The sequence below is a fragment of the Taudactylus pleione genome, unplaced genomic scaffold (genome assembly GCF_031769625.1).
Source record: "Taudactylus pleione unplaced genomic scaffold, aTauple2 ptg000567l, whole genome shotgun sequence".
Classification (NCBI taxonomy): Eukaryota; Metazoa; Chordata; class Amphibia; order Anura; family Myobatrachidae; genus Taudactylus; species Taudactylus pleione.
The window spans coordinates 2,731,604-2,745,748 of NW_028284969.1; the positions used below are offsets into that span (position 1 = coordinate 2,731,604).

The 14,145-nt window shown below is 44.8% G+C and overlaps 1 protein-coding gene across 1 annotated transcript in view; it reads left to right on the forward strand.

Moving 5' to 3' along the window:
* Positions 1-14,145, forward strand: part of KCNU1 (potassium calcium-activated channel subfamily U member 1) — a 260,592-nt gene that overhangs the window by 96,238 nt on the left and 150,209 nt on the right. The window contains exons 14-15 of the mRNA XM_088453055.1: positions 2,378-2,533; positions 6,040-6,149. Coding sequence (XP_088309181.1) covers positions 2,378-2,533; positions 6,040-6,149 — 266 coding nt within the window. The remainder of the gene's footprint in view (positions 1-2,377; positions 2,534-6,039; positions 6,150-14,145) is intronic.

Genomic DNA, 14,145 nt, shown 5'->3' on the forward strand with positions numbered 1-14,145 from the left:
GACCATAGAATAACAGGGACTACGGTCTCTGGGCCTGATTCACTACGGATCTCTATTCTGCTTATACACACGCAACACAGTTGCTAATATCAGCGGTGATATGTAAATGTTTGCATTGCGATCGCAGCCTGACATAAGAACGCCCACTTCCCCTTACTCACATAGCAAAACAATCGGTAACATCGAGTAACTTCGGACCCATATGCACAATTAAGGCGGGTCAGACCTCACTCAGGAATTGCTTACTTCTGCGCACGCTATGAGACCTCAGGCGGCGTTTGGTATCGCAGTGACTAATTTATGCACTCCAGTGCAACGCTGTTGAAATGCACGGGCACGCCTGCGTTTGCTCGACCACCCCCCATGGCACCACCCACTCTGTCATGGGTCTGTGCGATCGCAGTTCTGAACGCAGTGTCTGACTGGGATGCATATGCATGCGCAGTGCGAATTAATCGAATACATAAACCAATGCGGAAACAGTCTCTTCTGCATAGTTTTAGTTTTAATAAATAGACCCAAAAAGCAACCGATAAATCATACTTCCTACCTTGTCATTTCTCTTCCCGGGAGAAGCCCGGGTAAGAGAATCAGAAGGGTGGCAACAGGGGCGGGGCCTGCGTCATCAAGCCCCGCCCACTCGTGGCAAAATTGATGCGATTGGTTAGAATTTACTTAGGAGGTGAGGCCAAATTACGTGATTCATGTAGAATCACATCATTAAGCCCCGCCCCCTACATGGAGACCCACAATCGGCGCGGACATTCTCATTCTGCCACTTCACTAGGAAGTGGGCAGAATGCGGGAGAAATGCCTACCCTTCCGGGGGAGCGGGGGGTTACCCGAAAAATCAGGAGGGTAGGCATGTATGCGATAAATGCTAATATGGCCACCACACTGAACAAAATTGTAGCAATGCTATTATTATTATTATTATTATTATTATTATTATCATACATTTACTTATATATCACCAGAATTTTCCATTGTGCTTTACAATTGGGAAACATAATATCATGGTTTTATGTTATCTCTTACCCAAACTTCTCTAAGCTTAGATTTTTGGAGCTTGCCCCTGGTACCGTAGCTAAGAGAAACCGAATGATTACATAAGAAAAGAGGTGTTTTAAACCTCTAGGATGGGGGCAGGCATGTATGCAAATTACTTGTTGGAGTTAGCCTATGGCAATCAGGGGCGGGTTTGTAACGGGAACATTATATAAAGGGCTAGAAGTGTAGGCCCAAGTCTCTTTGTTCCAGATTCCCCTCCCTCCCTCCCCTATAAATTTTGGTATGTTGTGGGTTTGTTTTTTTATGTGGCGGGAAAGAACGGTAGGTCACCAGTCCGGGTGCAATTATGATTTAAGGGCGCTCCCTTCTGTTGACTGGTAGTTGGCTGTACCAACCTAACGGGGGGCAGTATCACCACCTAAACGGGTGGGAAGTCAAGATAGAGGCTGAGCGTTACCTTTTGTTGTTGATATGATTTACATGGTTATGTGTATGCACTCTGGGCGATGTACGCCTGCTATGCCTTTTGTTGTTTGTGTGCGGGCATAGCAGATCTGGCTGATTTCTGGCCGTCCTTTCTTTGCCACCATACAACCTTAAATAATAATAAATTATTATTGCTCCAATAAATCGCCATCAAGTTATCTGCCAAATCCACGTCTCAGTGTCTTTATTTTATGTTAGTATGATAAGTGGTTTGCACACATGACAACACCTCATCCGATAGAAGGTTTATGCCATTTTCAGACCTTCGTGAGCTTTACCATTTGCGAATGTAGCACACAAACATAACAGTGTCAGCGAGTGAGGGCTGTTCATCGGGAAACATTGCTAAACAGCTGCAATAAATTGGAGATAAACAATGCAAAATTATATATTATCATGACATTCCCTGATAAATGCAAAGTCCCCCAGTGTAGCAATCTCATACAATGGGGCTCTCTGTACTTGAAGACAATTTAAATTTAGCATTCTGTAACTCAAACCCTAATTTTATAATTGTCATATGAGGCCCTTCCTTGTACCTAACCTTCATTCAACATGCAGCTCTCCTTACCATCTGCCTATTTTTCCTGTTAAAGTACAATTGCACACCTGTAGATGCTACCATCTTTATACGCATGAATGTATTTTTTGCTTAATACTGGAATTTCATAAGGTGCTACACTGCTGTCAGGTGCCCTACTGTCATTAAAGAGTGAATAGCGGGGATAGAAAAAGTGAAAATACAATGCATATTCGTGATATAATAGAATCTCATGTGTAAAAATGGATGTTTCATACATATATTTGGTCACTGGAGGGCAGCAAATACTAAGCTTTGAATCGCATAGTGTAAGAAACTTTCCTATATTCTCTACCCCAGGCTCACGTGCAGAATATCCCCGGCTGGGACTGGAGAATTGGGGACAGCATCCTCTGCCTCTCAGAACTGAAATTGGGTTTCATGGCTCAAGGCTGCCTTGTCCCTGGACTCTCTACTTTGCTAATAAATCTGTGTTCAATGAAAGCGGATGCAAAGGTGAGATGCTGACATAATTAAAATTCCATAGTGGATGTGCATAAATATAACTTACTGCGTCAATGTCTCCCCTTCTGGAGTAAAAATAAGGTGATTGTAGAGCCTATATGATTTAATATGTAAATGGTGTGGTCACATACCTCAGGCACCACAGATGGCTGTATCATGGATTAGAGCCTATGGTTTCTATAAAATGTTGTGGTCACACTGTCTCTAGCACCCAATTGTCCCCATATTTAAGACAATTGTTGTCAGCTATTTCCACAGGTGCTCATTAATCGATATGTTTGGGTGAGGTTCTGTCTCTATTAGCCAATGAGCTAGCATGCCTGAGCCCATGAATAAAAGCATAGTGTGTGTATAAAATCTGTGTGATACCTGGTGGCAAATGATGCAGAGAAGTGTGTGTGTGTGCGTGCGTGCGTGCGTGCGTGCGTGTGTGTGTGTGTTGGCTAGGAATTGGTATGAGATGCTGGCGGCTGAATAGCCGTCGCTTCAAATACCGAAACGGAAAGCCCGAACGCTGAAGATCACGACTGGGGCTTGTAAGTAAGGTCCCAGGGCTTGCTGACCACTGTTCTATTCTGATGTTCTTTTTTTTCAGACGTATCACTTCAGGGTATCTTAATTGATGCCTTTCATCTATACATATTTATACATATAGATATTTATTTTGTCCACCGGTCACAGTGCCTGGGCCAGGCTGCGGGCCAGCTCACAGGTTTTTTTCTGTCTATCCAACTGCCACTCTGCACATGATATGGGGAAGCAATAATAGCTGGCCATTCAAATGCAGGAAAATGGTCCATCTTATGGACGTGTGAGTGGAAAATCGTGGAGGCCATACTCTGACGGACATCTGCATGGAGAATCTGCACCTAGCATGGGGCTGGTGCTAGTTTCGATGGTGCGACAATTTTTTTTACGACAAATACAGTGAGGAGTATGCTGTGATGATTAGCAGGGACAGAGCTTTCTCACAAGCTCTGTCCCTGCTGGAGAATAATGATACATTCTCGTGATAGTTACTAAATCCGCAATAGGAATATAGGTGAAATTATCACACTACAATCCGCATTTAAAATGCGGATTGCAGTAAATAGGGGCCATTGTCTCGTATTCAAAATATGTTTGGGCCTTAGCCCAGCTGCACTTTGTCACTATTCTAATTAATTCAGGGCCTGGTACAACTCATTTGCAAACATTACCTCATAATATAAGAGTTTCTCCATCCATAATTCAACCGCAGCAGGCTTATTTTAATTGGCCAGTACAAATGATCTCATTGATCAAGTCCTAATTGGATATAAATGCTACCATTTGGCCTTACATGTATCAGAAAAACCTCCTGACTTCTGATATATGTCATTTCTGAAATTAACCTGTGCAACTTACATGTGACTCTTCTGCCATCTGATGGCTATAGTCATTGCTGTTTGTGTCTTCTTTTAATTCATGATGTGTGAAAGAGGTGGCGCTATGGAATATAAAAACAAAAGTTATCCTGAGATTGGATGAGACGAAAGCTGAATAGGCTTAAGGAAAAATAAGAGTCCTTACTTTTTTGCAATTGTTTAGAATTTGGTCAACTGTTGCTAGGTAGAGAAGTTTGGGGGGGTTTATTGGGTTGGTTGGTTTTCTGACCATGTGTGAGCTTATGAGAGTGGCTATATGTGGGCTTTATAAGGTTAGTGTACGCCCAGCAACTTCCTTTTTGGACGTTGTTTGTCCCTCCCTCCCCTATTCTCTTTGCTATGCTCTTTATTGTGTTGTGTTTTTACTAACACTATGTTATATTATCATGTTGGGCGAGAAGGTGTTACAAACCAGCGGCCACGTAAGGTGTAATAAAACGTTGTGGAGCACATATCCTTTGAAGGGTCATAGTATGGCCTACCTCTGCGGGAGGACTTTGGGCATCTGTCTCTGCGGACACGCTCATACTATGCAGTATTATAGGGGGTTGTGAGTCTTCACAGCTCAGCTTACAATGGCCACAGGGGGGGCGTATCAGTCGCTCCCTAATATTGGTTAAGTAACATATGGCTGGAGCTGAGTGTTTGTCGCATCCTTTTTTGCCTTCCAAAAGTAAATTTAAAGCTCAGGGTCTTACCTTCAATAAAAACAAGTTATGACAATTTAACCAAAGCAGTCTGTGTCCTGGTCTTTATTTTAGTATAAGTTAGTTGTAAGTTGTTATATTGTCTTTAATTGCAATAAAGTTATGGACGCCTTATTATATTATACTCATGTAGCTGTGCAATTCTTTGGCCTCAGTAATCGGTTATAAAACCTTTTAATTTGGTACAATTTCTACTCTTGTTGTAATCACACAATCTGTCATAGTTAGAACGGATAAGCGCATACAAAGGACTTCAACTATGTGTAATGATTAGCATTACTGCCTTACAGCACTGAGGTCATGGGTTCGATTACCGTTACGGCCTTAACTGTGTGGAGTTTGTACATTCTCCCTGTGCTTGCGTGGGTTTCCTCCGTGTGCTCCACACTTCAAAAATATATGTGTGTGTATGTACCGGTTATCACATAATGTTATGTTCCTTTTACGGAGCAATATGACTTTATGTACAGTAGGCTGCATTTAGTATGGAGTTCCCTTATCTGCCCAGTTTCAATCAACTCCTACCATCAGAGATCAAACTTTTGCACACCCAGCAGACGCTGCCATCGTGACTCGCTAATCCTTGTACTTCCTGTGCAAATTAGGGTGTTCTCAATCTCATACATATTCCAGTTCTGGTGATCATTATAATAGTATTAAGATGGGGCTAATTGATATGCTGTGCAGTACATGTAATCATGTATGCATGGATATTTTTGTTCTAAAAATATAGACAACCCCAGCCAGACAAAGCTGCTGATTTGCATGACCACATAGGCACTGGTCTTTTCCTAGCACCTAGCTGCCTCCATAGCCTGCCTCATAACATTTTAATTGTTTTAATTGCTATGTGGGAGTGGTCGCCTTATGGTGAGGTTACAGTTTAACCACGAGGAGGTGTGGTGGCTTCACAATGGCCGCCCGCAGCCCTTTACTGCATGTACCATGTGACACCACTACTCTGCCACTGTGCAAATCAGCAATGTGCAAGACATATCTCCCAGCATCCCCTGCAGCCAGGACACACACCCCTTTAATGTCCATACTTCTGCATTATTTGTCTTGGGATATACATCCTAGTTGTCATGTTGGTAAAACAGTCACCCAGAGTCTGGACTTCCCCTTTATTAATTGCGAGAGGTTTGAGGTATATCCATAGTAATGTGCTCTAGGTCTATATTGGAAATTGTTAGTGACTGTAGCAGCTTTGAAAGGCAGATTTCTGTAGTAGGTGAGTACAGTAGGCCATAAACGTCACATACTGCATAGACATAGGTTACAGTCACTGACTAGCCAGATAAAACATATAGTTTTGACTGCGCTATAATAATTGTCTCTGTTCTATAATAATTAGCTCTGTTCTCTTCTATCACATATCATTCAGGTGAATGAAGGCAGCTGGCAGTGGCATTTCCTAGATGGCACCAGTAACTCCCTGATGACAGAGACCCTCTCTCATGCCTTTGTGGGGATGTCTTTCCCTGAGGCCTGCCGGTACGTTACCTAAATCAGAAATAAGGGCTGGGATTCAACATAATGCTTCACAAAACCGCTACTAAAAAATTGCACTTTGTTGCTTATTACGCATAAAAAAAAAAAAAGAAAGGTCAAATATAACTATATTATCTAGTGATGAGGATTATTTAATCAAACTAGGTCAGGTAGCTCTGGTGAATGTATCATTTCCACCTATATTATTCTTCTTATTATTTAATTTTTTTTTTAAAGTCTGAACATCTGAATTTCTGTCCAGAAATAAGGAGCATCACTGAATAATAATAAAATGGCAATACAATTCCAGAAATATTAAGTCCGTTTCCAACTAAGCCACTACAGTAAAATTGGATAAGTGGGACAGGATTTATTAATATTATTATCGTTTATTTATATGGCGCCACAAGTGTTCCGCAGCGCCTTACAAGGTACATAACCAAAAAAGTAACTTACAGTAAAATACAATACAATGAAGAACAAGGACAAGGATACATTGGTGGCCATAACACGCAATTAAGCAACACAGCGTAAGCACCAAGTGTTAGGTGTCCTAGTGGTGAGGAAGAAGCAGATGAAGATAAAGTAAGGAGAAGCACAAGAGGGTAGAGGGCCTTGCTCACAAGAGCTTACATTCTCAAGGGGAGGCACATATAGAAACCGTTGTAATTCCTACACCGTTCACCTGATTTGGATGTAATTACCCTCAAATTAAGTCTGAAAGTCTGCAGTTAAAGCACATCTTGTTTGTTTCATTTCAAAACCATTGTGGTGGTGAATAGAAGCCAAAATATGAAAATTTTGTCAATGTCCCAATATTTATGCACTTGACTGTAGATACGCAACTGAATGTGACTTGCCTGGCGTTAGTGAGCCACCAGGTCCTGTGCTACTCTGCTAGCGTTGGGTGTCTTTTTTTAGCCACTAGGACGCACCAGCAGATTGTGCGGAATAATTTGATAAGCGATACTTGTATATCTGTGTGCACCTAAGTCTGTATATGAACCACAATAAAACTTGGAATGAAAAAACTGCGATCGCTACATTGTAGCAGTCACACGCAGATATACAAGTTTAGAATATCGAATTAATCAGCACAGTCTGCTGGTGTGTCCTAGTCGCATTGCATTACAATTTAGACGCATTTTTGACAAAAAAGACACCTGGTGCTAGCAGAGTCTCACGGGACCTGGAGCACCGAGAGGGGCATTTTAGCGTGACTGCAGCACAGATGTATAAGGATACATCTGTACTGTATATGCTTTGAAGCAATAATGCAGCAGGTTTGCTGGATTGCACAAATGCTGTGAAGTAAATACTGGAGCAGGTAGTTGGAACAAGTGTAGACTGCTGTGAAGCAAGTACTGAAGCAGGTAACTGGAACAGAATGCTGGACTGCAAAACAGAAGCAGGAGCTGATCTTCAGGGAGAGAAGTACTGTCAGCAGTTGCTTGTTTAAATAGATCCCCTTAAAACTGATAGGCTGGCTGTATCATGTGACTGGAGTTGCTTGGTACTGGTTTGTCATGGCGCATCATGTGATATTGTCCAAGATGGTGTCACATGTGAAGCAGGACAGCAGAAACTGCAAGTTTACAGAGGAGTGACTATAGGTTTTAGGGATGCCGCAGGCTCCCAGCAGGGCACAGATGACAGTAAGGACCCAGTAACACAGGTATAGAAGTGTCGCATATCAAATTAATCGGCGCAGTCTCGTGTAGCGGTTTGTGGCTTCTGATTGCAACTGAGACACATTTTCTGTCAAATATAGATGCTCGGCAGAAGTCGTGTCACACAGGACCTGGCAACCACTCGTGCCAGGCTTCTTGCGCAGCTTGGCGTATTTAGGCTAGGTGTAAGACGACACATCTGTAGGGTGCTAGCTGAAGTTTATAGTAGACAGGTTTAATGACTCTGGAAATGCTAAAATGCCCAATTTATTGTGGAGTAAACTACACTGAAGGCACCCAAAGGTAAAAATTGCATGTGTATAACCAAACCTTGTTATCTGGTTGCAAACTTGAAATTGCTCTTCTTTTCTAATCTACTTATACCCCTTTTACACCGACCTGAAAATCCCGGGTTGATGCACGTGACTGCACATCAACTCGGGATTTTTGTCAGTGTAAACGAAGCCACAGATGCAGAGGCTCAGCTCTCAACTCGGGTAGCTTGCGGGGTTGGCCACGGGTCGTTCCCGTGTTACCCTACAGTGTAAACAGCGCGATCCGGGTCACGATGACCCAGATCGCGCCGCATGCTGCCCGATTGGCTGGCTTGAGTGGCGCTTGTAGATGACATCATCTCCAAGCGTCCACTGTAGACCCGGCTCCGGTGTGAACGGCTTCAGTGGCGTTTAGAGATGACATCAACTCCAAACGTCCACTGCAGTGCCGGAAGGGCCGGGTCATTGCAGACCAGGTTCCGGTGTGAACGGTGCAGACACGGGACTTTGATATAAAAGGGGTATTAGAAATTGTAGCATTGATAAGCTGCAAGAAGGGAGGCTTTCACTTGCTGACAGGTTTTGGATAAATCTTGTGAAAGAGAAGCTGGGACAGTGGCTGCTGACGTGGGGGAGAATGAACTTGGAACTTGAGAATGTAACCCATACAATGGGCCTGATTCAGCACGGATCGCTATTGCGGCTGCGTAATCACACTCAGCGCTGCTGCGAAAATATGCTAATGTTTGCAACCGCTCAGCTAGCATAGAGACGCCCACTACCGCTTTCTCACATCCGTAATATCTTGCTGTCCTGCGTACACATCAGTAACATCGGACCCTTACACAGAATTACAGCAGCTATGACCTGTCTCAGAAATTTCAAGTCTCATCGCACGCAGTGAATACTCAGGCTGCGTATGCCGACGTAGTGGATAATTTATGCACGCCCATGCAAAGGCATTCATATGGACAGGCACGCCTGGGTTTCTCCGACCACTCCCCCCGTCACCACCCCAAATACTGATGTCCCCTCACTCAGTCTGCGATGGCTTTCTATGTGCATGCGTGATCGCAGTGCGATCACAATGCTGTCGTTGCGCACCGCCGTGCATATGCGTGTGCAGTACACACCATCCACCGATCTGCTTACATGTTTGCAATTGCGATCCATGCTGAATCAGGCCCAATGTATGAAACTGAGTGGAAGCTGAGGACTTATGAGAGTGGTTGTTGTGGGTGAATTCCACCCATGGAAGTAGGTCGCAACAGTCATTCTGCGACGATGATATACATAGGTGTAAAATAAGTCTCCAGATCTTGGTTAATCCGCTCAGTTTGGCCGTTGATCGATTGCGATTGGTGTGCAGAGGAAAAGTTTAGTTTTACTTACAAGACTTTGCAGAGAGTTTGCCAAAATTTTGCCACAAATTGAATCGCTGTCAGAAAGTATTTCAGCAGGACAGCCATGGAAACGGAAGATTCCCCGGATTTATAATTTAGCCAGAACTGGATTAGATGGAAGTCCATGGAGGGATATAAAATGGGCCATCTTAGAAACCGATCTAACATTACCTAGATGGTGGTATATTTGTTGGAAGGTGGTAAGTCGGTTATGAAATCCATGGCTATATGAGTCCAGGAAACACTGAAAGTGGATAATGGTAGTAGTTGCCCTGCTGGAGACTGTCTATGAGTCTTGTGTTGGAACAAGCTGCCAGAAATTGTTTTAAATCCTGCTGGAGTGTGGGCCACCAATCTCGGAGCATGAGCTCCTGGGTTTTACGAACACCAGCATGACTGGCAAACCTGGAACAGTGTGCCCACTGAAGCAATTTCTTCCAAAACATCAGAGGAATTAATGTTTTCCCCTGGGGAGGGGGGCAGACCTGGGTAGCTGCTGTCACACACTGAGGGTTTAGATTAATATGCTTGTCAGTGGCTTAGGAATCTTTATACTCTAATATGGACCCAGACAGGGCAGCAGTTTTGCAAGTTTTTTGTCCCAGGTGAAAAGTTATCTGGAAATAGAATCCTGAAAAGCACAGGAACCATTGAGCCTGGCGCAGGTTCTTACACTGTATTGATTTGAGATAGAGGAGATTTTTGTGCTCTGTGTAGATGCTAACTGGGAAGCGCACTCCCTCCAACAGATGTCTCCCTTCCTCTAGCACAGGGGTGGAAAACCTTTTTTCTGCCGAGGGCCATTTTGATATATATAACATTATTTGCGGGCCCGGTGCAGGCCATGCCCCTCCGTGTGACGTCACTATCGCTGGTGATTGAAGCAATGCCAAGAGCACACTGAGGATGCTCCGGGGAGCTGTAAGGGCAGCATTGTGACCGTCTGAAGCATCCTAAGGATGCTCCAGGTGACACTTCTGCATAGATTGTGGCTGCAGGGTCCCATCTAGGCACCCCGCTAGCCAGATGAGGCTAATAGAAAAAAGCTCTGAAGGCCAGACCGTGGGCCTTATACGGTCCCCGGGCCTGAGATTCCCCATCCCTGCTATAGCACAAGCTTCATTGCCAGCAGCTCTTTGTCACCTATTGAGTAGTTTCCTTCAGCTGGTTGGAATTTCTGGGAGAACCCACATGGGTGGAACTTGCCATCTGGTGCTTTCTGGAAGAGTACTGCCCCCTCTCCAATACATGAGGCGTCGACCTCTAGGAACAATGGAAGTGCCACATGAGGTAGATTTTAAGATAGGAGCAGTAATGAATGCCTATTTCAGATGCTGTAAAGGCTAACTGAGCATCCTCTGACCAGTGGGCAAGATTGACACACTTGTTGGTGACAGCAGTAATTGGTGAGACAATTGTGGAGTACCCTTGAATAAACTTGAAATAGCAATTGGTGAAACCGAGGCATCGCTGCTCAGCTTTCAGGCCAATTGAGAGTAGCCTGAACTTTCTCCAGATCCATTTGATTACATTTTGAGATCAGTGGAAGTGGTTACTGATTTTTAATTGTCATGTCATTTATACTGCGATAATAAATACACAGAGTCGGGCCTCCGTCATTTTGCTTAACAAAGAAGAACCATGTGTTATGGAAACCCCTCTGGAATAATGCAAAATCACAAGGATATGAAATATTAAACACAAAAAATATTTATTGAGGGTTGGAAATGATGGCAGGGTAATGCAGATAAATTTTAAAAAAGTGAATAAGCAGGGTACGCAGGAACCATGCTGGAAATACAGAGCTAGCATGAATAAATGACTGCAGACCAGTAAGTAAAGACAGGTTTGTAAATTGTGACTGAGATAATGGTTCAGATATGCAAAAAAGTCCATAAACTTCCATAGCCTGGAAACACAGAGAACTTGCAGGTATACCTTGGTTTTGCATGCAGGAAGATCCCAATGATAAAGACAAACAGAACTTGGTTTTGCAGACAGAACTGGACCACAGACCAAATGAAATACAACGCTAACAAACAAACAATGACCAGCACTCACTGCTGATTGCAGACTGCCTACAAGGCTGGCAGACAGGTGTGACTCATGATGTAATAATCACAGATTCACCAGAGAGCAGCACCTCAGGTCAGGACCAGAACATATCTGAAAGATCTGGTGACCCCTACTGGTGAAAAAGCAAACAAAACAGAAAAGACAAACATACAATACTAACATAATGCCCCCCTTTTGAAGGCAGATTCCAGACGCCTTAAGGTCCTTATTTCCTCTTCTTTTTTTTCTTTTTGATAGAGGGAAAATGTAAAGAGGCATTTGTACACTCTGCGGGCTTAGTGCAGTCATTCAAGAGGGCAAGGACATTTGGTGGGCTGAATCTTTTCACGACTACCTGGAAAAAACCAAAGAGATCCTGTAATATAGGATCTTTAGAATCAATTAAAGAAACTGCCCATGCCAACGCCTCTCCTTTGAATCTCATCATCATATTCGCCACTATATCCTCCGGTTAAATCAGTTGTTGTTGGGTAAAAGCTTCAAACTTTGACATATCACCATCAAAATAAATGGGCTGACAAGTAGAGGATACATAAACTTGATCATCCGTGGAGTCAGGCATTGCAGAACTCGGCTGCACCTCTGACAAATCGGATAATGGTAGGGCCTCTCGGACCCCTGGCAAGGTGGACCCTCTCGGACCTCTGGCAAGGCGGACCCCTCTCGGACCTCTGGCAAGGCAAACACCTCTCGGACTTCTGGCAAGGCAGACACTGGTAGACCCTCTCGGACCTCTGGCAAAGCAGACACTGGTAGACCCTCTTGGGCCTCTGGCAAGGCGTACACCTCTTGGACCTCTGGCAAGGCAGGCACCTCTCGGACCTCTGGCAAGGCAGGCACCTCTCGGACCTCTGGCAAGGCAGGCACCTCTCGGACCTCTGGCAAGGCAGGCACCTCTCGGACCTCTGGCTAGGCAGGCACCTCTCGGACCTCTGGCTAGGCAGGCACCTCTGGCAAGGTGACCAGACAACTCTAAAAGAAAACACCCAAACTGGCGGCCGACATGGCAGCACTTTCCTCAGGCCCAGAGGCCAGGGCATTAGGGTCCTCAGGCCCGGAGGCCAGGGCATTAGGGTCCTCAGGCCCAAGGGGCCAGGGCATTAGGGTCCTCATGTCCAAGTGGCCAGGGCATTAGGGTCCTCAGGCCCAAGGGGCCAGGGCATTAGGGTCCTCAGGCCCAAGGGGCCAGGGCATTAGGGTCCTCAGGCCCAAGGGGCCAGGGCATTAGGGTCCTCAGGCCCAAGGGGCCAGGGCATTAGGGTCCTCAGGCCCAAGGGGCCAGGGCATTAAGGTCCTCTGACTGATGTCAGCACCTTTTCAGGAATTAGTAGGAGACCTGAAGCCCCCTCTTGAGGCAAAATACTAGGCAATATATTCAAAATCCCTTCCTGGGGCACGATACTCACAGACCCCTCCTGGGGTGGGACACTCAGGAACCCTATCTGGAGAAAGTCCAGAGACCCTTCTTGAACTGAGGCACTGGCGACCTCTCCTGGGTCTGCAGCTCTGTGAGAACACTCCGGCTGGGCAGCACTGTGAGAATACTCCGGCTGGGCAGCTCTGTGAAGAAACTCCGGCTGGGCAGCACTGTTTGAATTTACAAACAGTCCCTCCTTGGGACCAGCAGACAAGACACGATGTCCCTCCTTGGGACCAGCAGACAAGACACGATGTCCCTCCTTGGGACCAGCAGACAAGACACGATGTCCCTCCTTGGGACCAGCAGACAAGACACGATGTCTCTCCTTGGGACCAGTGGACATAATGGCCCCATCTGAGACTGACAAGGTGTGAAATTCCCTTTGAGGAACTGGCTGGGGATGAGGATCCCTTGTGGAACAGACAGGCATGAATCCCCTTTCAGGGGCTAAACACCCAAAACCTCCTCCAATCCTGGACCTGCGGCAAGGGCATGAACACAGAAAATGTTCAGTACTAGCACAATACAAGCATAAATGATTAGATCTGCAAAAAGCTCTCTCTGCTTCGGTAAGGGGAGCACGAGGGCCACTTGAGTCCTTGATTTTCACAGCAACCGGTTGCACTGTATTAAGAGCAGCAACAATTTCTGGAACAGAGTCCATCTGTGAGTTGGTGTGGTTAATAGGCCCTGATTGGGGTGCAGAGGTGTAACTTTCTGCCAGTTGTTCAGTGACAGCAGTTACACTAGAAGGAAATTGATTTGGATAAGTGTAACAATTTTCTCAAGAACTTTAGGCAAAAAAAAAAAAAAGTTAGAATTTGTGCTATCTGAGCACGCAGCAGTATAATGACTGTCTGCAGATTGTGCAGCGAAACCTCTTTAAAAGGAGGAATGGCATGATTGAGTATTCCAGGGAGTTCAGTTACAATGAGTTTTATTAGACAATCCATGGTGACAGTATTCTCCTGTTTGTTTGGGCTGGTCATTCTGTTAAGGAAACCCCTCTGGAATAATGCAAAATCACAAGGACATGAAATATTAAATACAAAATATATTTATTGAGGGTTGGAAATGATGGCAGGGTAATGCAGATAAATTTGAAAAAACAGGAACTGTGCTGGAAATACAGAGCTAGCATGAATAATTGACTGC